Source organism: Phyllostomus discolor, chromosome 13 (assembly GCF_004126475.2).
Source record: "Phyllostomus discolor isolate MPI-MPIP mPhyDis1 chromosome 13, mPhyDis1.pri.v3, whole genome shotgun sequence".
NCBI classification, from domain to species: Eukaryota; Metazoa; Chordata; class Mammalia; order Chiroptera; family Phyllostomidae; genus Phyllostomus; species Phyllostomus discolor.
The window spans coordinates 33421036-33447448 of record NC_040915.2 but is presented as its reverse complement, the minus strand read 5'-3'; the positions used below and the strand labels follow the sequence as shown (position 1 = coordinate 33447448).

At 43.9% G+C, this 26413-nt stretch overlaps 1 protein-coding gene across 1 annotated transcript; it reads left to right on the top strand.

Annotated features, from left to right (window-relative positions):
* The first annotated feature begins 953 nt into the window (after nt 1-953).
* Nucleotides 954-24257, top strand: PANK3 (pantothenate kinase 3). The gene is made up of 7 exons (XM_028528296.2): nt 954-1341; nt 8073-8425; nt 9292-9545; nt 11910-12086; nt 14028-14151; nt 16903-17028; nt 18459-24257. Exons 1-7 carry the CDS (start codon nt 1314-1316, stop codon nt 18507-18509), a joined length of 1113 nt encoding a protein of 370 aa, XP_028384097.1. The 5' UTR covers nt 954-1313; the 3' UTR covers nt 18510-24257.
* The last annotated feature ends 2156 nt before the right edge of the window (nt 24258-26413 follow it).

Genomic DNA, 26413 nt, shown 5'->3' with positions numbered 1-26413 from the left:
AACCCACTATTTTCTCAGGTCACTGAGCACCTGAGTGAAATGCCTGCAAAGATTCAATCCCTGTCTCTCTTTATTGGGTCTGGTAGGTGACAGGCAGCACAAACGACAGCTTCTCTGGTTCACTGTGAGAGCTAGAATCTCTAGTTCTTCTTCTCTGGGAATCAATTTCCCTTTGGGGAGGAAGGAGCTGGGGTGCAGGGCCCCCTGAGGGGACTGTGGAAAGAGCGGGTGCTCCATAAGTAATTTCACTTCTCACATCCTGCCCCATCTTCCAAACGACTGCTAATAATAATAATTGTACGTAGTTCACACGGTTGCTTAGGTAAATCAAATAACCCGCGGAAAGTGCTTAGCAGAGTGCCTTGGACGTGGTAACCATTCAATACACGTTACCTATTACTACTATTGCCATTATTATTATAATTATTATTATTACTGCCACTCCAGTACTTGTGGTGTCTCTATCAAGCCAGGACATTCCTTTGTGAATGACTTTATACGTGCGTTCAGCGGTCTAAAGAGGGTCTTCACAGTCTCGGACTTAGCGCTTTCCATGGCAGGATGACCAGGCTTCCTTCCTCAACGGAAAGTCTGCGACTTCGACTTCTCCAACAGCCACAACAGTATCAGCAAAGTTCCTTCCCCTCCCTCTCCCCGGGCGGTGGGATGAAGCCAGGCAGCTCGACTTCCGCAGCCCCCCCACACCAGTCACCATTGGCTGCCCCGGCACTGGCGTGACCGAGGCCCCGCCCCCTTCTCTCTGGGACCACTCTGAGGCCATCTCCCGAATGCGAGGGGCCCCGGAGGAGCGGCCGCAATGCGGCCTGGGCCTTGTAGTCCATCCACACAGCTGCAGCCGGAGAACAGGGCCTCATGACCCAAAGAACTACAATCCCCAGCAGTCCGGCTGCGAGCTGGGAGAAGGGGGGGGCTCCAGTCACGTGGGCGCTCGGCCTGGGCGGGCTATTTCTCAGTGAGGCGGCGGCTACTGGGGGACCGGGGCCTTTTGTTTAGAGCAGCTGTGGGGGGCGGGGGCCCCCGGGAGAGGCGAGGCCGGCGGCCTTCCCCAGCTCGCTGGGTCCTGGCCACCCCTCTAGGGGGTTGGGGGACCAACCCCTGGGCCGGCCTCGCCTCGGGCGCTGCCGTCCCGCCCTAGGCCCGCCCTGCCCGCCCCGCCCGGCTAGCTGAAGGGGTGGAACCGGCCGGGCCTCCTCGCAGGGCCTAGCCACCTCCGGAGTCGCTGCTGCCGTCGCCGCCGTCACCACCCTCCGTGCACCGAACACAGGCTGCCCCTCGCCCCTCAGGCCGTCGCCATGAAGATCAAGGACGCCAAGAAACCCTGTAAGATGGGGGCTTGGGCTCGCTGGGCTGGGAGAGCACCTCGGGCGCCGTCTGGAAGCCCTTTGGCCAAGCGGCCTGGTCCAAGCCCCCTGGCTCACGGCTGGTACGCCGTATCGGTTGGGCGGAGGGATCTTCTCAGCACGGGGCTGGAGGCGCCCGACCCATCCCCCTATACTTGCCCGCGAACGCCTTCCGCCCCCTGGCCCCTTCTTTCCCACTTCCTCCTCGAGATCCGGGAGGTGCGAGAGGGGTTTTTCACTCAGCCCCCGGTGCCCTCTCGCAGCTTCCTCTGCACTCTTGCTGGAAATGAAAATGGGTGGTCATGGCTGTCAAATTGCGCTGGGGCAGTCACCACCCATTTTTCCTGGTTGCTGGGCTTTCTGCTCGTGTCCTTGAAATCCCAGTGGGTTCCTAGGGGTTGTCGCTGTTGTTACAATTGGAGCTTTTAAATTCAGGTGCTTGTTACCTGCCAGTGACTTATTTTTGTTTAAAATAAAAACTAGTATACGTTTGTTTAAGAAACAAAAAGCTAAAAATCGCAGGTATTTCCACCCCTGGAAGCTTACCACTACTATTGGTTAACTAATATTAACCACTGTTAAATATTTTGATGAATATTCAGATTTTTTTTACAACTATAGATGCAAAACATTCTATGAGCAGAGCAACTTTTACTTGCTTTTTTATGAGCTTTTTAAAAACCTTTTACTTATTTAAAGGGTTTATTTAAATCACACAGCTACTGTGATTGTCACACTTTAAGTCCATTTTTGCAGAATAACTAGGAATGTGGGATGCATGCTTGTGTCTTAGAACTGTGTTTATGTTCTGCAGTGTTAGAGTCGGTGTGATCCAACAGTTCTAAGAAAGCTGATATGAAGGGGAGCTCTGGCCTTTTCCCGCCCCCCCCCATGGCTAATTGTTATTTAAATGTAAGATAATTGGGTCTTAATTTTGCAGGTGAGGACATTGAACTTTATAGAGCCCAGAATAACTTTTGCAAGGCAGAGCCAACCAACTCTGCCCTAAGCAGGTTCAGGGCCTTAGGTCCACTGACTGGCTCATGGTCTATATGCTCTTTCTTCTGCACCCAGAGAGCATAGCCTGTGCACTTAGAGAAACACAAACCTTTCTGCTCTGGGAGGTATATTTGCCATTTAAAAAAAATTTAATGATATAATTTAAAAATTGTATCATTTAAAAAACTAATAATTGCTTGTGCTAAAGAGTTTTTGTTCAAGGAGTACATAAACTAGTGATGTGAAGGCCTAGATGACAGCGTGATTACAGGAGCACTTCTGATTCACATTTGCTGAATTCAGCTTCTCTTGAACAGATGCAGCATGTAAAACTCTGGGACATCTTCCCTCGACGCGTACATTATCATCTGCTTGCCTTAGAATTTCCTGTTTCTTTTCCATTTTTTTAATTGTTTTTCTTTCCATTACAATTTATCCCCCCATATACCCTCTCCCACCTCCTCCACCACCCCTGCCCTGCAGCCACCACATCTAAGGAGTCCTTAGGAGTCCTTTTTCCTCAATCCCTCCGCCTCACCTTCACTACCTGTCAGCCTGCGCTCTGTCTGAGTCTGTCTCTGTATTTGTTGGGCGGTTGCACTTGTTCATTGGAACGTATCACGTATCAGTGACTTGTGGTGCTTGTCTTTGCCTGCCTGGCTTGTTTCACTTAGCATCATGTTCCCCAGGTCCATCCATGCTGTCACAAAGGGTATGACAGGCTCAGGTTCTGACTCTCGAGTTGTTTTTCCTTTTGCCATGGTAATGATGTGGATACTTAGATTTCTGAGAAAACTCAGAATCAGATTTGAATCTCCCCTCTGTCAAAGGTGTTTTCAGTAAAGATGATAATGAACAGTTTATAAACTAAAGTTCAGGTGGAGAAATGAAAGAACACCTATTGACTAAATCAAGTTGGCTGTTAGTACACTGTGGTACATTGTGAGACAATTAATGTTAAAATAGGGTCATGCTGAAAAACCAGTCAGTTCATTTGATTTAGAAGTCTAAAAAACACATTTTCAGTTTCTCATAGATGAAAGGTGACTTTACTGCCTACTGAATTCTTTACGGTAAAAGTAAAGAACATCTTGGTTTTTTTGTGTGGGGGGAAGAAAATAGGACCTGTCCTGGAAATACATGTAACTGGAAAATGTCACTTCCAGTTTTTTAAATCACTCCGGTTAGATAAAGACACACTTACTTTGGTTTTGAGAGCTGGTGTAGGGTTTCTAAGTCATAAACTCAGCGAGCACCTGGTGTGTGCTGTCGACACGCACCGCATCCTTCAGCCCTGGCGGCGGCGCCGGTGCTGGAGCCGTTGTCTCCTGCTGGCTCCGCAAGAGTCTTTGGCTTCACGCGCTGTCTGTCTTGCTCACCTGAGACTTAGAAGACATTTGCTTTTAGATGCGTCTCTAATAGATGACCAGCTTATAAACCAAATGCACATATTTAACTAGAAAATAAGAAAATTCATCCAGGATTAGCCTTTGAAAGTATGTACGAATTCAGTTCCCAGAGAAGGATGAAGTCAAACTTGAACCTAACGAGAAACTTGTGCTAGTTACAATCTGACAACAGAAATAAGGGTGATGTTTGTTGGCTTTGCCTTTATGGTTTTCACACTGCTAAATATTAGATATTAAACATCCGAGCAATCACATGTTCCTCTACCTCGACTGCCGCGGTTATTAAGGTAATAGGCTCTTTGGCCTTGGTTTTGTTTACCTGCGTGGCATGTGAAGTGACTTACAAAGTGGTAGTAAAATATATATATTTTTTACATTTGATGTGACATAGGTTTTGGAGTCTGTGCCTTGCTAACCCAAGCAGTAAGTTACCTGAAGGTGTTGACAAAACCAGAGAGAATTATATAGCATCTATTTGTTTATTTCTGTATAATTTGAATTGCCTTGTAAAATGAGTCACTACTTAAGAATAATCACTTCCAGAAAACATAGGTAGGTACTACATTTATGGACCTTGGTCTCAGAAGGGTTTTGTGAACTTGACCTTCAAAGGCAAGGGAAGTAAAAGAAAAAATAAATGAATCGTTCTACATCAAACTAAAAAGCTTTTGCATAGCAAGGGAATCCGTCAACAAAACAAAAAGGCCAACTACTGAATAGGAGAAGGTATTTTGCAAACGATAACTCTAATACGGGACTAATATCCAAAGTATATAAGAATTCATGTAACTCAACAAAAACAAAAAAAATACAGTTTTAAAAATGGTCAGAAGACCTGAACACTTTTCCAAAAGCTGTCTCAGAAGATGCTCAGTGTCACGAGCTATAAGGGAAGTGCAAACCGAAACTGCCTTGAGATGCCACCTCACACCTGTTAGAGTGGCTGTGATCAGTAAGACAAGAAATAACAAGTGCTGGAGAAGTGGAGAAAAGGGAACCCCTGTACACTGCTAATGGGGATGTAAATTGGTACAGCCACTATGGAAAACAGTATGGAGTTTCCTTAAGAAATTAAGAATAGAGCTACCATGTGACCCAGTGATCCCTCTTCTGGGCATCTACGAAAATAGTTTGAAAACACTTATCCGTAAAGACATATGTACTCCTATGTCCCTCGCAGCCTTACTCAGAATAGCCAGGACATGGAAGCAGCCTAAGTGCCCTTTGACACATGATTAGATAAAGGAAAGGTGATATATCTACATAATGGAATACTACTCAGCCATAAAAAATGACGAGACATTGCCATTTGCGTCAGCATGGATGGATCTGGAGAGTATCGTGCTAAGTGAAGGAAGTCAGACTAAAGAGGATAAGAACCACATGATTCCATTCATATGTGGGACATAAAACAGAAAACAACAAGTATAAACTCTAAACACAGAGGACAGTATGGAGGTTCCCAGAGGGGAAAGGGGAGGAGGGAGGAGGGTGAAGAGGTAGAGGGAGTCCAATACGTGGTGACAGGTGGAGTCTAGACTTTGGGTATTGAGCACACAATGCAATACACAGGTGAGATGTCATAGAACTATGTACCTGAAACACGTATCATCACTTCCAGTAGTAAATAAGGTACAATTGCATATGACAGTTTCCAATAACCCATAACTAATTTATCAAAGGGGGGTGGGAATTTCCTTAGTCTGGTTTAAAACAACAGCATTTTTATTTGGAATGATGATTGGGAGTAGTAATAAAATGTCTGTTATCCAAGAATATCCAAGAACTTGAAGCACGTCTGAAATTTGCTAGTGCACAGGCCCATTTTAGAATTTTGTTCCTTAAAATAGTCCAAGTGTTTTGAACATTTCTGGCATTTGGTTTCTCTTTATGCTAAAGAACAATGAAATTCTAATTTGGCATAGGATCTCTTTGGGCTGAAGTCTGCATTGGGCCAATAGCAAGTAATAGCTCTTTAATGATTCTCCCCACCCCTTTACCAATACTTGGCAAGATACCAAACTTTCGTAATACAGCTTTTTTGAAATGAACAGTCTAGCCCTTGTGGCTACGTGTCTAATGCTGACTAGTCATTTGACAAGATGGTTAGACTTGTGGGTTCCTTTTGCATACATAATCTATTTGATAAGGAGCATGATCTTTGGTAGTACTCTACTGTACATCTAAAAGATGTACAATAATATAGCATAACTTTGTGTACACATTTTTTAAAAGATTTTATTTATTTATTTATTTTTGGAGAGAGGGGAAAGGAAGAAGAAAGAGAGAGAGAGAAACATAAATATGTGGTTGCTTCTCACATGCCCCCCAACCTGGAACTCTGCCCACAACCCAGGCATGTTCACTGGCCGGGAATCGAACTGGCGATCCCTCAGTTTGCAGGCCCAGTGCACTCAGTCCACTGAGCCACATCAGTTAGGGCTTGCAAATGTTTTTTACTTCCTGTGTACTCCTTCTCTTTTGAGATAGGACAGGTTTGGTGGTTTCATGCAAACAGATCCACAAAAGCCTCCTAGGAAGCAGAGGAAGGTTTTCATTTTTTATTTTTATCATTTTGGTGATAATTATACCCAAACAGTCATTTTCTCTCTGGGAAAGAGTCAAACAACACTCTCCTGCCCTCTAGACTTTAGAAACAGGATTTCATCCTGTGGGCCTTTTTACTCCCCGCTCAGTAGTTAACACATTTTGGAGTTGGCTATTGGTATTACCTTTGGGGTCAAAACCTTGGTGCTCATGCATAGCTTTAGAAAAGTAGTTAATTTTCTCTCTAATATTTTATCTATAAACCTGAAAAACTTTCCTAGGCAGCAAAGTTCCTTTGAAACCTAATTCATGGTTTAGTGTGAGAATTAAAAGTTCTTCGTGTAAGTGTTACTGGAACTTTTGCTTTTCAGAATGACATTATTCATATATTTATCACCTAGGAGCAGCCAGGTTTGACTGAAAATAAAATTACATGAGCCTTGAACCTGGTAATGCTTCAGCTTTATAGTTTGCTCTCTGAGTAACATTTTTATTGGTATGCACATTTTGGCACCTGTGTGTGTTTGCCATTGACAAAGGCCCAGAAAGGAAAACTGTGAATGCTAAATGATTTTTAATGTGTTTTGAGTTTTGGAAAATAAAGGTTTTCAGCTTAATCTCACTTTGTAGGAATTTTTCTATCCCAAAGTGTACTTTATGTGGCAGTAGAGGTTTACACATCCACACCCCCTTCCTCATGAAGTCTGTAATCAAGCATTGATCATATAGGAGAATTCAGCCCTGGCTGGTGTGGCTCAGTGGATTGAGTGTCAGCCTGCGAAGCAAAGGGCTGCTCGTTTGATTCCCAGTCAGGGCCCATGCCTGGGTTGCAGGCCAAGTTCCCAGTGAGGGGTGCATGAGAGGCAACCGATTGATGTTTCTCTTCCTCTCTCTCTCCCTCCTTCCCCTCTGTCTAAAATAAAAAAAAAATGAAATCTCTTTTAAAAATTAGGGGGATTCATTTGGTTATGTAATGTCAGAAGGATCCCTATTTTATCTAATGGCCATGGAAGTGTACTCTAATGACATAGATGTGTTAACAGATTTGGAAAATTCTGAAGGAATCTCCAGTTTATTGGACCAATGGAGCTATTCCATACTGTTTTCTTTAACTGTGTTTGTCCAAGCAGACGCTGGCTGTGAAATCCACCCCCTCCCTGTAACTGTCACTGCTGTGGCTTGCTACTACTGATTTCTTTGAACTGGGGGGGGGGGGGTTGATAGGTACCACATTTTTCGCACCATAAGACACACCTAGGTTTTAGAGGAGGAAAATAGGAAAAAAATTTTCGAGGCAAAAAAATGTAAAATATTTAATAACATAAATGACATTTCACCAATGTAAATGTAAACAACTCAACAGCAGCATTAACAACCATTATTCCTCCCAAGTGGGGGGGTGCATCTTATAGTCCAAAAAATACTTCTACATAAATCTGTTTAAAGCAGGAATTCTGCATTTCATGAATAAACAACATAAAATGTGATAGCACATTTCTTTCTACCAAAGAATATATTATTCTATGGTTTGTTTTTTTATTTAATTGCAAATCACCTGTCAATTTGATTCAAAAAGATAGCCTTCATTGCTAACGACCCAACAAAATGAAGAAAATTTAGTCAGTTTTTCCTGCATCTTAGTTTATACAAATTTATAGTACCTGTTTAGGGTATTGCTACACTAGCTTCCCACATTATGATCTAAATTTATTTAGTTTTTTTTTTAAGTTTCTTGTTTTCTTTTTTTTACCCGCAGCTTTCCCATGGTTTGGCATGGACATCGGGGGAACGCTAGTAAAGCTCTCATATTTTGAGCCTATTGACATCACAGCCGAGGAAGAACAAGAAGAAGTTGAGAGCCTGAAAAGTATCCGGAAATATTTGACTTCTAATGTAGCATATGGATCCACTGGCATTCGGGATGTGCACCTTGAACTGAAGGATTTAACACTCTTTGGCCGGAGAGGGAACCTGCACTTTATCAGATTTCCAACCCAGGACCTGCCTACTTTTATTCAAATGGGACGAGATAAAAACTTCTCAACCTTACACACGGTGCTCTGTGCTACAGGAGGTGGTGCTTACAAGTTTGAAGAAGATTTTCGCACAGTGGGTATCTGTTCATCAAAGCCAAAAACTGATACGCTTCCCCTTTCGTTTTTGAAATACGAGGCTAGGTTTCCATCTGGCATGTTTCTTAGAATAGTTCCTCCTGCTGATTCATGACTAGCTTTTAATTTGGGGCATTTAAACACCTTTATAGGATAAGTAAAAATTGCCCAGATTGGCAGTTGTTCTTATATTTGCTAAAACCTGCTCACTTTTAGGGACTGCAACAGTCAAAGAGACTTCAATGAATTAGGCAGTGTACAAAGCCAGATAAAAATGGGGCTTGAATTACTTTCACTGTGGCTGCATTTTGTTCGCAGCTTTTTGAGTGTTGTCAGTATAGTCATCTCTCCTGAGGCCAGCTCCTCCCCAAACCCCAATACTGGCATTACCACCTGAGCTCCACCTCCTGTCTCCTCCCCCACTCCCCAGGTCCATGGAAAAATTGTCTTCCACGAACCTGGTCCCAGTGCTAAAAAGGTTGGGGACTGCTGCCCTAGAGAATGTGGGAACAGGATGATTCTTTGCTTTGTACAACTTGTCCCACCCATTGCAGACATGTGGCATCCCAAGTCTCTGGTACTGAATGTTAGGTTTGTCCCTCTTCCCCATCTTTGTGAAAACTGAAGTGTCCCTACATATTTCCAAACTGCCCCCAGAGTAACACTACTGTCACTGACAACCACTGGGCCAGATGGAGTCCTAAAGGGATATTGACATGAAACAAAACAAGGAAGAATGTAGGTGTCATGGATGACTTTGAAGTTTTGTAAAGTACATGAAAATTATACAGTATGATTGAGTCAGTATTCTGAATGCTGTTCTTTGTTCACATTATAAAACTTTTTTTGATTCTGTTTTTCCAGATTGGAAACCTCCACCTGCACAAACTGGATGAACTTGACTGTCTTGTGAAGGGCTTGCTGTATATAGATTCTGTCAGTTTCAATGGACAAGCAGAGTGCTATTATTTTGCTAATGCCTCAGAACCTGAGCAATGCCAAAAGATGCCTTTTAACCTGGACGACCCCTACCCACTGCTGGTGGTCAACATTGGCTCGGGAGTCAGCGTCTTAGCGGTGCACTCCAAAGACAGCTACAAACGAGTGACCGGCACAAGGTAAGCTGCCTTTTCTGTTCGCAGCATCCGTGCCGTGTTGTGGACTACTCTGTTCACACCACTTTCATCAGAAAAATGCCATGTACTTGTGCCACGGCAAAGAATGTAGATGTGCAAATGGAAGTTAAAGTGTTACAGCTAGTGTGTTTTAAAGGCATGTGTATGAAGTGACACAAAATAAAACCATTAAATATATTTATTTAGTTAGCACAAATTGGCATTACAATTTTTATAGTGTTAAGAGTGAATTTTTGTTGGGAATGATTCCAATGATTTTATTTTCCAAAGCATTTTTCTCCTTTGCTTATATTTCATTTTTTAATTAGAGACATTTAGGCCTAAAGTGTGCCATATCCTGATTTCATGCAGAATATTGGGCAACATGTGTGATTAGTTCTTACAGGATGAATTGAGCGTGAGCTCTTTAATGTTCCAAGCATCTCTCAAAATTTCTGTTGTACCTGAAACAGGAATGTGAATCAAGATTTAAAAGTTTTCCTTGTGATTCTGATATGTACTTTATCAATTTTTAAGGAGAGTGCAGGCTCCTGTTTATTTAATTGAGAATGATTTGGGAATACTTTAAGACTGATTTGTGAAAGAATTTGTTTCGATTTTAAAGTAGTACTATTTAAATGGTACTTAAATGTTATCAAATTTAAGTATTAAAGTATTTAAAGATTTATATGTTGAGTTTAACAAAATGAGTGCTTTATCCCTGTGGTGGCTGAAAAGCTGCCCCCTTGTAACTGTGTGATGCCAGAGCCCTCCCTTACCTGCTGTGTCGCTTTCTGCGGTTCCGGTTACTGCAGGTCAAAGGTACTAAACCTTAATGTCCGGAGATAGCGATTTATGAGTTGTGAATCACATGCTGTTCTGAGCAGTGTGATGAAATCTCCACGCTGTCCTGCTCATGAATCACCCCCTCTGTCCAGCGTGTCCACAGTGCACACTCGCCGCCCTTCCGTCACCGAGTAGCCATCTCGGTTATCAGACCCACGGTTGCAGAGCTGAGGTGCTTGTGTTCAAGGGACACTCGTTTTACCTAATAGTCACCCTCCCAAAGCACAAGAGCAGTGATGCTGGCAATTCAGGTGTGCCAACAAGCAGCCTTAAAGTTCTCCGAGTGCAAGTTCTTGACTTAATAGAAAATAAATTGTATGCTAAAGGAAACAAATTTTCTATGTGTGAAATTGTGAAGGAGGAAAAACCGCCTGCTAGTTTTGCTGTGGTACCTCAGACTGCCAGCATCACAGCCACAGTGTGTGGTGAGTGCTCAGTTGCGACGGAGAAGGCCCCGGACCGCAGGTGGAGGAGGCGGACAGAAAACATGCTCTGGCCAATGGTGACGTGTTACCCCAGACAGCCCTGAGCCCAAAGGAAGACTCCAGCAAGGGGTCCCCTGAAATGGGGGACCACTTTCACATAACTTTTATTACAGTCTATTGTTATAATTGTTCTAGTCATTATTAGTTATTGTTAATCTCTTACTGTGCCTAATTTATACATTAAAGTTTCTCATAAATATGTATTGTAGGAAAAAACAGCATATATGTACTCTGTTCAGTACTGCCTGCAGGTCCAGGCGTCCGTCCCCTGGGGGTCTTGGAACGTGTGCCCCACAGACCAGAGGGGACTACTGTACTACCTACTTAAATCAGCTCTAAAAGACAGAAATGCAGCCTGTTAGTTCCATCAGTAATTCAAGGGTAGAAACGTGTTGCAGGTTCAGCTGAGACTTGGGGGCACAGGCTTTAATTTTAGGGGTTAGAGAGACCTGGTTTTATTTTGTGAGCATATCCAAAAGAATGCTAGAACTAGGTACATTTTTGTCATTAACGTGATGAGCAGCCTGACATAAATTTCCTGTCTTTATTCCTGGGTCATGTTAAATGTTAATGTAGCTCACTGATCTGACTTCAGCCTTGTCAGGCCAAGTAAATAGACCTTTCACAAAATCATTGCCTGGAAGTCATTTAGAATCACAAGTTTTCTCCTAATTCATATGGTATGAATTTTAATATGTAATCCTTTTACACACACAAAACATTTATTCTTGGTGATAAAAATATGGAGTATCAGGTGAAGTTACTGAAGACAGAAAAGGCCTGCCTGTCCTCGTGTCGTTCGCACGGAGCAGTCTTTCTTAGTCTTTCTCTTCGGCTTATTCCTTGGTCAACAGGTTGGTGTGGCTAAGCATTCCTCACCTTTCCTCACTGCGTTCACATTTAGCACTAGCAGTATGTTGTGTGTTTGCTGAATAATTAAATGCTCCACCCTTCTACTTCGGCAAGGGAATACAGTGGGTAAATGTAGCTCAAATGGAGCATTGATTGATTTGTTTGTTTGTTTCTTTCTTTGTAGCCTTGGAGGGGGCACCTTTCTGGGCTTATGCAGTTTACTGACCGGCTGTGAGAGCTTTGAAGAGGCGCTTGAAATGGCGTCCAAAGGTGACAGCACCCACGCCGACAAGCTGGTCCGTGACATTTATGGAGGGGATTATGAAAGATTCGGTCTGCCAGGTTGGGCTGTAGCATCTAGGTAAGTTTAACATTTATGTTGTAATTAAAGTGGCTTATTTATATCCAAAATATATGCCTATAAGGAACTTACACAACTTACACCCAAAAAAACCCCCGAACAATTGAATTACAGAATGGCTAGGGGCCTGAACAGACATTTCTGCAAAGAGGTCACACAGATGGCCAGTAGACATGAAGAGATGGCTCAGCATCATTAATCATCAGAGAAACACAAATCAAAACCACAGAGATATCACCGCACACCTGTGAGGATGGCTACCACAAGTGAATCCACAAACAATTTTTGGCGAGGATGTGGAGAAAAGGGAACCCTAGTGCATTGTTGGTGGGAATGCAGACTGGTGCAGCCACTGCGGAAAGCAGTATGGGGGGTTCCTGAAAATATTCAGTATAGAACTGCCACACCAGTCAGCAGTCCCGCTTTTGGGTAATTATCCAAAGAAATCCAAACCACTAATTTGAAAAGACACATTCCCCTCTATGTTCATTGCAGTGGTATTTATGATAGCCAAGATACGCAAGCAACCCAAGTGTCCATCCTTAGGTGATTGGATGCAGAAGTCACAGTACGTGTGTGCAGTGGAGTATTACCTGGACGTTAAAAATAATAATAATGAAATCTTTCGATTTGCAATAACATGGATGGACCTAGAGGGTATTATGCTAAGTGAAATAAGTCAGACATAAAGACAAATACCAGATGATTCACTTATGTGGAATCTAAAAGACAAAAAAAAAATTGAACGAACCCACAGATACAGAGGAGCATATCAAGATTACAAATTACCAGAGACAGAAACAGTCCCAGGGTAAAGTACAGCACCGGGAATACAGGCAGTAAAAATGTAGTCACTGTATGGTGTCAGACGGGCACTAGACTTTATCAGTGATAACTTCCTAAGTTGTATAAATGTCTGGTCACTATGTTGTACACCTGAAACTAATACAGCATTGTGTGTCAGCTGTAATTGAAAATTTAAAAATAAATGAAGTTGGGCCCGGCAAGCTAGAGCGTCGTTCTGACCCACTGAGGTTGCCAGTTCGACCCCCCAGTCAGGGCACATCCGAGAATCAACCAGTGAATGTGTAAATAAATCAGTATTTCCCGTCTCTTTCTCTCCCTGCCTCTCTCTAAAATCAATAAAGAAAAATTAAAAATAAATGAGGTTGCTTAGTTTTCAGAAAGCATCAAATATATCAGGAAATTATAAGGGGCCTCCCTCCTACCCAGTGTAGGCTCCAAGTTTTGGACACTCACTTGAAAATTAGATATTAAAGGCCTTCCTGAGTGCAGCCCATGGGAAACCCATTTTTATTCTGGAGTACCCTTTTAGTGTTTCTCTATGCAAATACAAAATCATATCCTGCCCTCCGCCTACATAAAAGATAACATTCATGTGCCATTGAACAGCACACTATACTTTTACTTTAAAGACTTTATTTATTTTTAGAAGAAGGAGAGAAACACCAATGTGTAGGGGAAACATTTCTATGGGTTGCATCTCACACACCCATCCAGGGGACCTGGCCTGCAACCCAGGCATGTGCCCTGACCAGGAATCAAACTGGCGACCATTTGGTTGGCAGGCCAGCCCTCAGTCCTGTGAGCCACACCAGCCAGGGCTGTACATACTCTTCAACAGCAATATAACCTCGTCTGGCTCTCTGCCTGCCTCCCCTCCCTTTCTTTCCTCCCTCCATCCCCCTTTTCTTTGCTTATCTCCCTCCCTCCCTCCCTTTCTTCCCTGTTAACAGCTTCACGATATTTCTTTGTTTGATGTTTGGGTTGTTACCATTATTTTTGCTATGTACAGTTCATTTGATCAATGAATAACCCTGTGTATGTGTAGATTTATCTGTAGGAGAAATTCCCAAAATGTAGGAAGTGTTGCTTTTTATCTGCAGATTTGATTTTGTTTGCTTTTTCATTTCTCTGCAGTTTTGGCAACATGATTTACAAGGAGAAGCGCGAATCTGTTAGTAAAGAAGATCTAGCAAGAGCTACTTTAGTTACCATCACCAATAATATCGGTTCTGTGGCACGAATGTGTGCTGTTAATGAGGTAAAAAAATTTAATTATTTGAAAAATGTGGATGGAGTTCTGTGTACAAGCAACAGGGCTTCTTACGGTCTTTAAGGGGGCCTGTGAAATGCAGGCCTAGTGCATCAGACCCCAGGACTCAACTACGTGTGTGTGCTCTGTACCCATTGCTACGTTACCTTTAAAGAAAGTAGCCCAAATTCGAATTGGAAACAGGACAAATCAACATTTCCATTTGACCTTGGAAATACAGTCACGTGCTGGTTAGCAGCGGGCACGCTCTGAGAAACGAGTTATCAGGCTATTTCATTGTTGTGCGAACATCACGGAGAGCACTTACCACAAACTTAGGTGGCATGGCTTACACACCCCTGAGCTGTGCGGCAGAGCCTGGTGCTCCTGGGCTACCAACCCGTACAGCACATCACTACACAGAGCAGCGTGAGACCAAGACGAGCACGGGAGGGAAGGGTGCGGTCCTGGCTGGCCTGGCTCAGTTGGGTGGTCGGGCGTCGTCCTGTCCACCAGAACGTCACAGGTTCTGTTTACCACTCAGGGCACTCGCCCAGGCTGTGGGCTCTGTCCTGGTTGGGGTGCACACAAGAGTAACCAGTCAATGTTTCTCTCCCCCACCAGTGTTTCTCTCCATCCCTTCCCCCCTCTCTAAAATCAATAAACACGTCCTCAGGTGAGGATAGAAAATATAATTTAAAAAAAGACGACAATGAAAGGTTGCAACCCAGAGACCCAGCGGACACGAGATACGGGAGGCTGCTGCCGGTGTAATGTGGCATCCTATTCTGTAGCAGACTTTCTTTTCGGAAGCAGAAAGAGTGCACTCTAGAATAACAGTAAAAAGTATAGCACGGTGAACACACGAACCAGTGACACACTCGTGATCACTGTCAGGTCTTGGGCGCCATGCTTTGATGTGACCCGCAGCGCCGTGGTTGGTTCGCACCGGCGTCACCGGGAAGACTAGAATGACGTGCTGTGCTGCAGCACCTCTAGGCAACGGGAATTTCCAGCTCTGTTATATGGGCCCCCATCGTATTTGTGGTCCAAAACGTTCTCATGTAGTGCGTGGTGTACACGACCTAAATCTCTTAAGATGTAAGAGGGTTTTTTGTTTTTGTTTTTGTTTTTCTTTTTTGTTAATGTTGCATCGGATGAGTGAAGTGCTCGGAAGTTTTCTTGCTGCCCTCGGCTTCTTTACAGTGCTGCCTTGTTGCATATGGATCAAGCAGCATTGTACAGGGCTATGAAGGCGCCGAGACTGCTCTCCGCGGGAAGTGTGGGTCGTGTGTGCCGACGAGACCACGCGCTGCCGGGCTGACATCGGGGCTGTTTGCGCGGTATTTGGAGGGGACTGCACAGTTCTGCTCTCGTGTGGTAGACACATTTGTCCGTTTTATTGTTGCAAATATCAAGTACTTTTTAACTGGACGGAGAATTTGCTTTTTGAGGGAACCCTTTATTTGTACATTCATTCAGTATGAGTGAACGTTTACATATCGCCATGTGCCAGGCACTGTTCTGGGCATGTGGGATACATTAGTGAAGAAAACTGATTTCTGACTCTGGTATCTACTCTGGTGACGTAGGAAATAAAGAAGTACATTAGTTTGTGTTAGTGGCAGAAAGAGAAAACCCAACAAGACAACAGAGAGTAGACCGAGCATGGCAGAGGGCAGATTGCTGTGTGATGGGCTGGTTGAGGAGGCTTTACTGAAAGTGTGACCTTTGGGCAAAGATTTGAAGGACATGAAAGAATTATACCTGTAGATATTGGAGGTGAGGGGAGTCTCAAATAGAGAGAACAAAAACTCAAATTAATCCTCTGGATTACTGTTTAAATCCACAATAACAGTGTAGTTAGGTTGGTGGAGGGAGTCACTAGCCTGCATTTTAACCCTGGTTTTAGGAATATTTCATCTCTGGGACCTTTTTCCTTAGCCCCGTAGGTCTAGATTTTCACTGGCCAATTAATCGTCTTCACAGCAGCGAAGGCCGTAGTCTGCACAGTCACTTTCAGCGTGCAGACGTGTCTCAGAAAGTCAGTGTGTTACTGTGAGGGTGCAGATAGGTTTTCTGGGGACACCTGTTCCGGAGAGTGCCAGCTCCTCCGTCTAAGACTGTCCTTTGTCTCGTCAGCAGTGTTTCTCCAAGGTGTTACGTTCAGGGGGTTATTTCTTGGCCTTTTTCAAAAACAGGTCTCCTCTATAATCATTTACTAGAGTCGTTTCCAGAACTTTTCTTTTTTAAAATAGACTTTATTGGTTGGGGGGGGGGGGTATAAGTAGAAGAGGCTCTAGGGAAGCTAAATGGTAATAGGAAAATACAATTAAAATAGACTTTGGTTTTAGAGCAGTTTTAGGTTTAGGGTCACAGCAAACATGCATGGGAAGTGCAAAGACTTGGCATGTCCACGCCCTCACACACACACAGCCCCAGCACTGCCTCCCTGCACTGCGTGGGCACCCCCCCTGCAGCCCGTGAGCCCGCACTGGCACATCATTGTCGCCCCGAGTTACATCTGGGTTCATTCTGGGTGTGCATTCTCGGGGTTTTGATAAATGTGAAGTAACATATCCGGAGCTAATCTGTTTAAAAAATACAGGATTATGGAGGTATATACCAGGAATGTAACAAGCCCTAATAAAAAGTTACTTGTTTACATTTTTAGGTAGAGATTTTGTAAAGCCTTTCCTGTTGTAAAATCAACTCATGATGTTTTCTTGAAGTCATTTTCTTTCTTTTTTTTCCTCTTAGAAAATAAACAGAGTTGTCTTTGTTGGAAACTTCTTACGAGTCAATACTCTCTCGATGAAGCTTCTGGCGTATGCACTGGATTATTGGTCGAAAGGACAACTGAAAGCATTGTTTCTAGAGCATGAGGTATGGCAGCACAACGTCTTGAGCTTTAATAGCCTGCTTTTGTGCGTGGGTTTCATGCACTGTGTCTTGCTCGGTGTTTGGAAGGGAAGCACAAAGCCACGACTTGCCTAAGTGGTGCGTTGACGCCCTCACTTCAGTCTGAAATGGGGCGGGGGGCGCTGTGACCTGGCCAGCGCCCCATCAGGATGAGAACTTCACAGTCCTGAGAGGGAGGGAGAGCGCAGCATCAGGTGTGTGAGCTCCTTCAGTGCTGGGCTGCCTGCACACTGGGTGGACCGTTTGTTTGTTTGTAATTTTCTTTTCATTTGATTTTCTTCCCTGGGGTAACAAATGTGAAATGTGAACAGTAGAAAACTATATAACTTAGCAATGAAAATTCTCCCTAATCTTCCCACCACACAACCACAACCTCACCCCCACTGCCAGAAGTAACCACTGGTTTTTTTTGGAGATTATTGTTTTCTAGTTTTGGGGGTTTTTCCCCCCATATTTGTTCATTACAGTCAAGTTAAATTCTGATCTAAGCGAGTACAGGTCGCATCATGTTTCAGAGTAAGGAACTTCACTTTGAATGATGTTGGTTCTGGGCATTCATGGACTCAGCCTGTGTTCTCCGGGTCCCACTGTCACCCTCGCCCTGTGCAGACCGCAGCAGTGGGCTCTCGTGCAGCTGCATCAGCATGGGACACGTGGAGGCAGTGGCGGGCGGAGCCCGGGGACCTCACTGAGAACAGGGGCGGGGCACAGGACTGCCATAATAGCTCTAGAAGCTTTCGTGTCTGAAAGCCACACTTTAAAAATAGGTATTTCAAAGGCATATATATTGACAATACAGTTTTGGGTTTTGTTTTTTAAGATTTTTTTTTATTTTTAGAGAAGGGGGAAAAGGAGGGAGATACAGAGGGAGAGAAACACTGATGTGTGAGAGGAAGAAACAGTTGGTTTCTTCCAACTGTTGGTTGCCTTTTGCAGGCCCCCAACTGGGGATCTGGCCAAGCATGTGCCCTGACCAGAATCGAACTGGTGACACTTTGGTTCACAGGCCAGTACTCAATCCACCAAGCCATACCAGCTAAAGCTAAAATTCTTAATTATAGCTGACAAAACAGAAACTGGTGTATTTCTAGATAGGTGTTCTTAAATTAGTATAATATAAATACTTGTTTTTAGTTTTCTTTTTAAAAGATTTTATTTTTTTATTTTAGAGAGAGGGGGAGGGAGGGAAGAAAGAGAGGAAGAGAAACATCAATGTGTAGTTGCCTCTTGAGTGCCCCCTACTGGGGACCCAGCCTGCAACCCATTGGTTCACAGGTCAGCATGCAATCCACTGAGCCACACCAGCTGGGGCTAAATATGTGTTCGTAACTGGTTAATACTAGATGCTCTTTTAAAAGCAGCACTACATTAACGATTGTTTTAAAATTCTGCAGGGGTACTTCGGAGCAGTTGGTGCACTTCTTGGGCTGCCGAATTTCAGCTAAAGCATCGGGTTTCTGTCTGCTAATGTCACCCAGGAGGAACTGAAAACCAGAGGCATTTTACTGTGTTATTTGTCACTGGGAACCAAAGGATGAAAGAGTAGCACTATTTCTGTTAATTTTTAAATGTCAAAACAGTAAGCTGCTAAATGTTGCCATATTACAGCGAGAACTGGGTAACAGGTGAAGTGTTTCCAACTGAAATGCTTTCCCTTCTGTACATAGCCAGTGTTAAATCCTTAAATGCAATACAGCCTCTGATTACTGAGCTTCTCTCAAACAGATTTTCTATTTTATGTAGCCAACATTGCGGTACTGTACGCTCAAACACAAATCTTTAAAGTCTCAGACGTGTTTAGCTCATGAAAATAATTAATTCTGAGTACGTGTTACAAGTCTGTTCTATGTGTGCTTTGGTTACTGGTAAGCAGACAGTAACGTACCCTGTATCAAAATTAATTGAAATGGCAATCAAAGATGATCATTTTTATGTGATTTTGGAAATGTTAAGGGAATATTGATTATTCATTATCATAGTTTTCCTAACATGCCCCCACCAAAATCATGTTTTTACCTTTTCCCAGAAGTACTTTTACAAATGCCATAATTTAATTGAAATACTGTTCTTAAATAGTAGTCTTAATTTCCAACAGATATTAGAAAATGCACATATTTGGTGGCATTGCCTGTATTTTACTTCCTGTATTTTACTAGTTAGTCAGTATATTTTAAAATGCTTAAAACTTTTTCATTGGAGACTTGATTCCTTATTTGAAAGTCTACTTGACGAGGCCCGGGGCCCGGGGCCTGCTCTGGTGGAGTGTGGTCTGCGTGCATCGGGAGAGGTCTTTCCACACCGCGAGTGTGTCAGGCCCCAACTCAGTGCTTTCTGTTTAATCAGGTCTGAACCATGAGAGCTAAAGACTCATTTCTGTTGTGAATAGCAGCGAAATCACATGTATTCTAAATTAATGGTATGGAAATCCAAGAGTTATTTTGAAACTCTGGAACTCTGACAGTACTGCAGAATTATGAACGAATCAGTGTTTTGTACATTCTGGTAATGAAAGAACTATAGTTCCAAAATTTATAAATCTCTCTGCCTTAGAATTTGTTCTCTATTTTGAATTACTTTTTATACTGTTATAAATTTTCCCAGATTTTCACTTTGGTAGGTCAGCAAAGTTGTGAAACTGCTTCTCATGGTTTACGAGATAGGGAGGCTTAGGAGAACTATTCACTTCCTCAAGTTATCAGTAAAGCGGAATGTGCTCTGCGGAGCGCGAACGTTGTTTACATCACGGGAAGAAGTATGGGATGTGTGTTCTCACAGAGTCCGGCTGTGCTCCGCAGAGGACAGTTTCCAGGGCACTGTCAAGAGGTGCTTCATGAAGACATTCCTCCTCAGCGTCTCTAAAATCTGTGCTCAACTACTTAAAATTTAGTTTTTTCTACCTAAGGACATTAACATGAATAATAGGGGTGAATGTGTAGGGAGGAAAGGACGTCCATGTCGGTTTTTAGAGTTTAGAATATTTAGAACTTTGAATTCATGTCAGTCGGCAGTCACTTTGAAAACCTACTGCTAAACATTAATATTTCCATTGTAGCGACCAGATCATTTCAGCCAAACATCATCTGTTCAGTTTACTGTAAAATGTTATGATCTGGGCACCTGCACAAAAGGTTTCTTTTGAAGGACCGTGACTTCTCGGCCCGCTGGACCGGCGTGGCTCCGTGTGGGGCTGGGTGCAGACTTCTGTCCCCAGGAACCGCGGCCCTCCGCTCGGACACCCGCGCAGCGAATGCTGCCTCGGCCCGCTCGCACCTGGCTCTTCCCGGGCGTGCTCTGGAATTAGGGCGGAGGCTGCCCAGAGCCCAGTTTTGGATTCTGATCTCCAGGGGTTCCCTGAGAGAACACGGTGGTGACTGGGTTCGGTTCCGATCCCAGTCAGTGCAGTGCCTCAAGGCTCTGTTCTTGGACGGTGCTGGTGGAAGTGCGGTGTGAGCCACGCGTGATTTCACACTTAACATTACAGAGACAGGTGAAATGCATTTTCATTATATATTTCTATTTAATTCAGTATACCCGGTATGTTATTTCAACATGTAATCAATATTAAAAGTTGTCTAGGAGATATTTTACTTTTTTTTGTACTTAGTCTTCAAAACCAGTTTGTATTTTAATACTTACAGCACATCTCAATTGAGACCAACCACCAAGTTCAAGCTCTCAGGGGCCACATTTGGGCAGTGGCTCCTGTGTTCGTGCCATTTTACAGCTAGCTCTTCAAAAGGAACACCATCACGGGTCCATGAAAACTTCACGAATGGGCTTTTAAAAGCATGTTTGAGAGGGGGGATATATGGGAAACTTGTCTTTTAAAAAGAGAAAGGGGGTAGGAAGTAGCTTGTTTGGACTAGTTCACTTTACACAGACAAGCTATATTTCTTTTTTTTTTTTAATATTTTATTATTTATTTTTAGAGAGAGGGGAAGGAGAAGGAGAGGGAGAGAAACATCAATGTGTGGTTTAGCCTCTCTCGCACCCCCTACTGGGGGCCCGCAATCCAGGCATGTGCCCTGACTGGGAATCGAACCCGCAACCCTTTGGTTTGCAGGCTGGTGTTCAGTCCACTGAGCCATACCAGCCAGTGCATGTATTTCTGACCATTCCAAAAAACTTTATGTTGCATCCTGGTGGCATTGTTGATACATCTCAGCCTTCCAGCGACAACAATAAAGTTGCCCAGGACACGTTCTGTCTGCCCTCAGCAGTCTCCAGAATGCACATTCCCTTCGCTGAAGCACATTGGATGATGCCAGTGACTTCAGTTTGGCCCCGCATTACCTAATTTAATTTTGAGAAGCCAGTCTTAAGGGATTAAAAAGAAGCCCTATTCATTCTTTGTGGAGCTATGTACACAAAAGAAAACCTTGAATTTTTGGATTTAATTTTCATTCTTAAGAACTCAGATAACATTTCTCAAATGGAGAAAGCAGTATCAATTGTTTTGAGGCTTAGTAAAGGACACAATGTCTAGAACTTTCCACCATCGAAACCACCCCTCAGGAAAGACAGCCTTTTAACTAGAGACTTCAGAACTAATGGCTTTCAGGTCTACACCCGACTTCTCCAAAAACAGAGTATCAGTGGACGTGCCCGCCTTTTGACACGGGCAGTTCCTTGGTCAGATGCTCCAACTTAAATACGTGGACCCTCAGTTTAGGAAAGTCAGTGCCATTGCCAACGCCACACGTGGTAACACAATCCTTTCAAGAGGTTCGGAATATTTGCCAAATGTTAGGCTCTGCAAAGGTTGCTGAGTTTCTTGCCTTGGCGTGCGGGTGTGATTGCCGGACTGTACGTCCTGGCTCCCGAAAGTTTATTTTCTGTGAGCCCAGTGGTGCGGCCAAGAGGGAGGGTGGCCCTCCGTCCGGCGGTGCTCTTGCCCTGACTGCTAAGGCTGCGTTCGCGGGTGGAATGCTGCGCGAGGCGAGTGCTTCCCAGTGTCCTCTGGAACCACTGTTGGTGATGGGAAATTTTTCATATTTTATCATTTGGGGTGGGGGGAGAATTGAGCACTTAATGCTCTTCAATCTGTTGCATTTGAGAATGTAGTTTAGAAATTCTCCTTTAAAGCCATGTCAATACTGAAACAATAACCACCAGAAAAATAAGTGTGCATTATTTTTTATTTCACTTTCTGTTTTGTAGTGTATATAAACAAAGTATTAGAAATATATTGCCTTTTGTAATAATACTCTTTGACCTGTTGGAGATGGTTTGCCATAAAACGTCAGCAGTGGCCTGTTTGCCCTATAAGTTGGTTTATTTTAATGCTTTATTATAATACTGAAGGAATTTGGCCAACTTTGTTTCTATCGTCAGATAATCTCACAAAATAATGTGCTTTATGCTACCACCTATTTTCAATATTTTAGGCACTAGTTGTCTTACATTTTCTACTGAGCCTGGTAATCGGCAACGACCCAAATAAGTGTGTTTTTTTTCTTCCTTTAAAGTATTTTAATTGCCTATCTTTAAAAATTGTGTTGCAGAAAGCAACTCAGCCCAGCTTTTCAGCCATATCTAACTTTTGAGGAATGCCCACTTTGAAAAGTGCAGATGTCTTGGTAGCCTGTGACTTCTGGTGTCCGCCTGTGTGTTCAGTAGACTTGGGGTCAGAACTTGGTCTTGTGCTAGAAATGGCACCCGTCACTGGTCTAGCTTTGCTGAATGTTATTTCCTTTCCTTGGAAAAAGAGGACGTTGGTTTGTTACAATGGGATTGTCAGTTATCAGGTTCCTGGGGAAGACAGTTACTTGCTTCGTTTGTGGCAGCAACTAAAATAGTCTGATCACATATCACCATCATGTGTTAGCATCATTAATTTCATTTGTTCATGTTGATTGGCACTAGATTTTGAATTCCCACCAAACCAGTAGAGTGGTGTCAGTTATTTCTCACCGTGTTAAGTTATTGCCTGTAATGGCCAAGTAGACAGATCTTAAAGCAATATGAAGGGATATGTGTATGTTCCAGTGTGTGTGTGTGTGCGCGCACTTTAATCTGTACAATTATCTGGGATTTTCATTATGCTGACTTCAAAACTGTGTGGGCATTATAACTTTATGTACATTCCAGCTCTTTCTGCAGTCAAAGGTTAGTTTTCTTACACATTTTCAGCTGCCACTAATTTTGTTTTTAAAAGAACTAATGAGGATTGTACTTTTCAAAGGAGTAAATGAAATTAAAAATTAAGATTTTGGATTATATACGTATGCAACTACATTTTAGTTCTGAGATAGTGCTTTTTTTTTTTTTTTTTTTTGCTGTTAACATCTCTCACACATTGCAGTGCTCACAGTTCGGTAGCTTCTCAAAGGAAGCCTCAGCTTGGACGTAACGCGTACAGGACAAGTGAGGACTGCGGGCAGGTGGTGACCGCTTAGCCCTCCGCCCCGTCTCCGCACTGGGTGGTGGTTTTGCCTTTCACCTGGCAGTCAGTAGTTGTCACTGGCACTATGCCATTTTAAAATTTGCCACTTTTTTTTTTACAAGGTACCCTTTTTAGTTTATAACATTTAGAATGAAAGGTAACTTTATGCACCTGACATCAGTTGACTAGTCTCCTTGTCCAGATACAATGAGTGGAGGTAGATGTAAATCATGTTGAGATGGTTTTATCATTTTTATACATTGTGTGCTTTCCCTTTTTTTTTACTTTTTAACAAGTTCATTTGTCTTAATTCTGCCCAGTCACTGACCAAACCATACGCAGGTGTCTGTGTGGGTTGAGTTTGCTTACACAAGCCACTTCTGTGTAAGCTGCCTTACTCTGCCACATCGTCGTCCCGTCTGACCTGGCCGTGTCGCGTCGGGGCCCTGGCGCCGACCTCTGATGTAAAGATGTATGATGTGTAACAAACTAAGTTATAGCCTGTTGTAACCTATGGAACATTTCGTGTAAATTGTCTAATTTATTTTTTCATTTATGTACAGTTTCTTATGTAAATTTTTAAAATACCTGTGGCCTGTTCCGGAAACATCTCCTACTCCTTAATATGCTGCTTTGCATGAAAGACACTTGGGTTTTGCTGGTTCGCATCGTCTGGCCCCTGAGCCAGCCTCAGTCTCTGCCTTCTTTTCTGTAGTTTAATAACTTTTTCTAGTGTTGTTCATACTCTGAGTCAATGTTAAAGTCCTGCTTATTTCCTACTTTCCAAATAAATTCTCTAAGTTGTTTACTCTGCGTATCTTTTTGTTACTTATTTATTTTGCACGCTGTGCTCCCGCATTTCCCTTGTGGTTCCCTGTAAGGTTTCCCCGAGACCAGTGACGGCAGAACAGAAGCTGCCGTGAGAGCCAGGGCCTGTGCAGGCTGCCCGCCCCGCTGTCCCCAGGCCTGGGCACGCAGGAGGCGCGCAGTAAGTAAATGCACGTGGAGGGGGTGAACCACAGAAAGAGGGCTACCTTGCGGGTCTGCCTGCACAGGGCACGGTGACGGCTGCTCACCACCTTCCTCTCCACCACATTGGAAGGCACAAGCATTAGTTCTCCGGAGATGCAGGCCTTGAAATGTAAGACTTCATCTGCTAACACATGCAAAGCTCTGCTCTTCCGTGGAAGGCGTGTGCCCTCACGCCAGCCATGACTGCACGCAGCACCTGGTCTCTGCAGGCTGCCAGCCGCACCTCACAGCGGCACGGGCCCATGGTTTCTTCCCAACTAAACCTCGTGTGTTTGTTTTTAATGGGCAGTGCCTGTTAAACATATGTAAAAAGACTGACCATCTTTTTTAACGTGAAGAGTAAAGTTGGAAGACTGACTTGCATGATTGTCTAGACTCCAGGCACACGGGGACGACTGAGAACACGCCCATGTCATGCGCACTGCATGCCCTCCCCATTTAAAAAAAAAAAATCCGGTGAGCCAGAGCGAGGGTGAAAGCGGCGTGAGCCGGTAACTAAGGGGTAAAATGATGAGTGGGGCGTGGAAATGCTGGGTTTGAGGTGCACGTACAGAAGCAGTTGGAAACAAGCTACGGAGAGGAAAAGCAGCTCGGGGCTATGAAATACACTGGCCTGGACTCCACTACACCCAGGGCCGCTGGTGTTTCAGCTTCTAAAGTCTACAGGTCACTTCCCACGTTAAAAGCTTTATACATTTGTATTTTAAGATATCCTGCTTCTGGATTTTGAGGATGTTTAAGTATTGTTTTTTCCTAAAATAAACTTTAAAAAACTTGACTTGTCTTAGGGACCTTATCCCCTTAGCTTAAAAGTTGGTACTTTTTTAAAATCCTCACCCAAGGATAGGTTTATTGATTTGAGAGAGAGAAACATCAGTCAGTTGCCTCCCATATGTGCCCGGATCAGGAATTGAACCTGCAACCTTTTGGTGCACCAGATGATGCTCCAACCAACTGAGCCGCCCAGCCAGGGCTCAGGCATGTTTAATGTGCCTCACCACGTGCTGAATGAGGCTTGTGTTCAGCAGGCATCAGAACCCCACCGCCCAGACACATAGTTGGATAGCACATCCCGGCTCCCTTGTGGTGGAGCAGGTTTGTATGACTGTCTCTGGCCCACTCGTGAGTGAGTCGTGCCTGAGAACTTGGGACAGGAACCCTCCTTTCCCTCCAGTATCACAGCCAGCAGCCTTCCAGCTGGTCCGTGAGTCCAGATCCCTAAGTGAGTAAAATTGACAGAGGCCCCTGTCCCTCAACCCCCACAAAAGAATGAAAGCGCTGTATACCATGAGGAAGGAAAACTTCATTTAGGCCCAGACTTGAGGGGTAGCTGCCTCAGCACAACCCATCTGAGGCAGGGATCCCAACTGAGAGAAGTGGAATCCCACAGAAGAACAAAACCCCACAGGACGTGGGACTGGCAGCAAGGACACCTGTGAAAGAATCACTCAGGAAGAACCACTTCAGACACCTGGTAACCTGGAAGGCAAGGCACTGTGCCGATGAACCCCTGGTCTTAGGAGAAGTTGGGAAACGAGGTGACCGTAGCATAGATTGGCAGCTTCGTTTCCATTTAACAATTCACTTCAAGAAGCAGGTGGGTTCAGGAAAGAACCGGCCAGTTTGCAAGCAGAAAAGGAAGACAGGGGCGAGGACTGAATGAAGCAAGGAAGCTGCTATAATGAGGGACCATGAATGCTGAGTCAGGTAAGGGGGGACGTGGAGACAGGCAGGGGAGCTGGGGGGACGCTAGAAAGCTGGTGTCAAGGGGTAGGAAGTCCTGTGGGGTTGCACTGGGGTTCCTAAAGGCAGTGAGGAGGAGAAACTGGTGGCGAGGAAGGAGGTTTGGGTGGGAAAATCACAGCAGCAGGTGAGGAACCCAATGCCTCCACAGAAACCACGTCCGGTGTCGTCATCTGCAACCCCCCCACG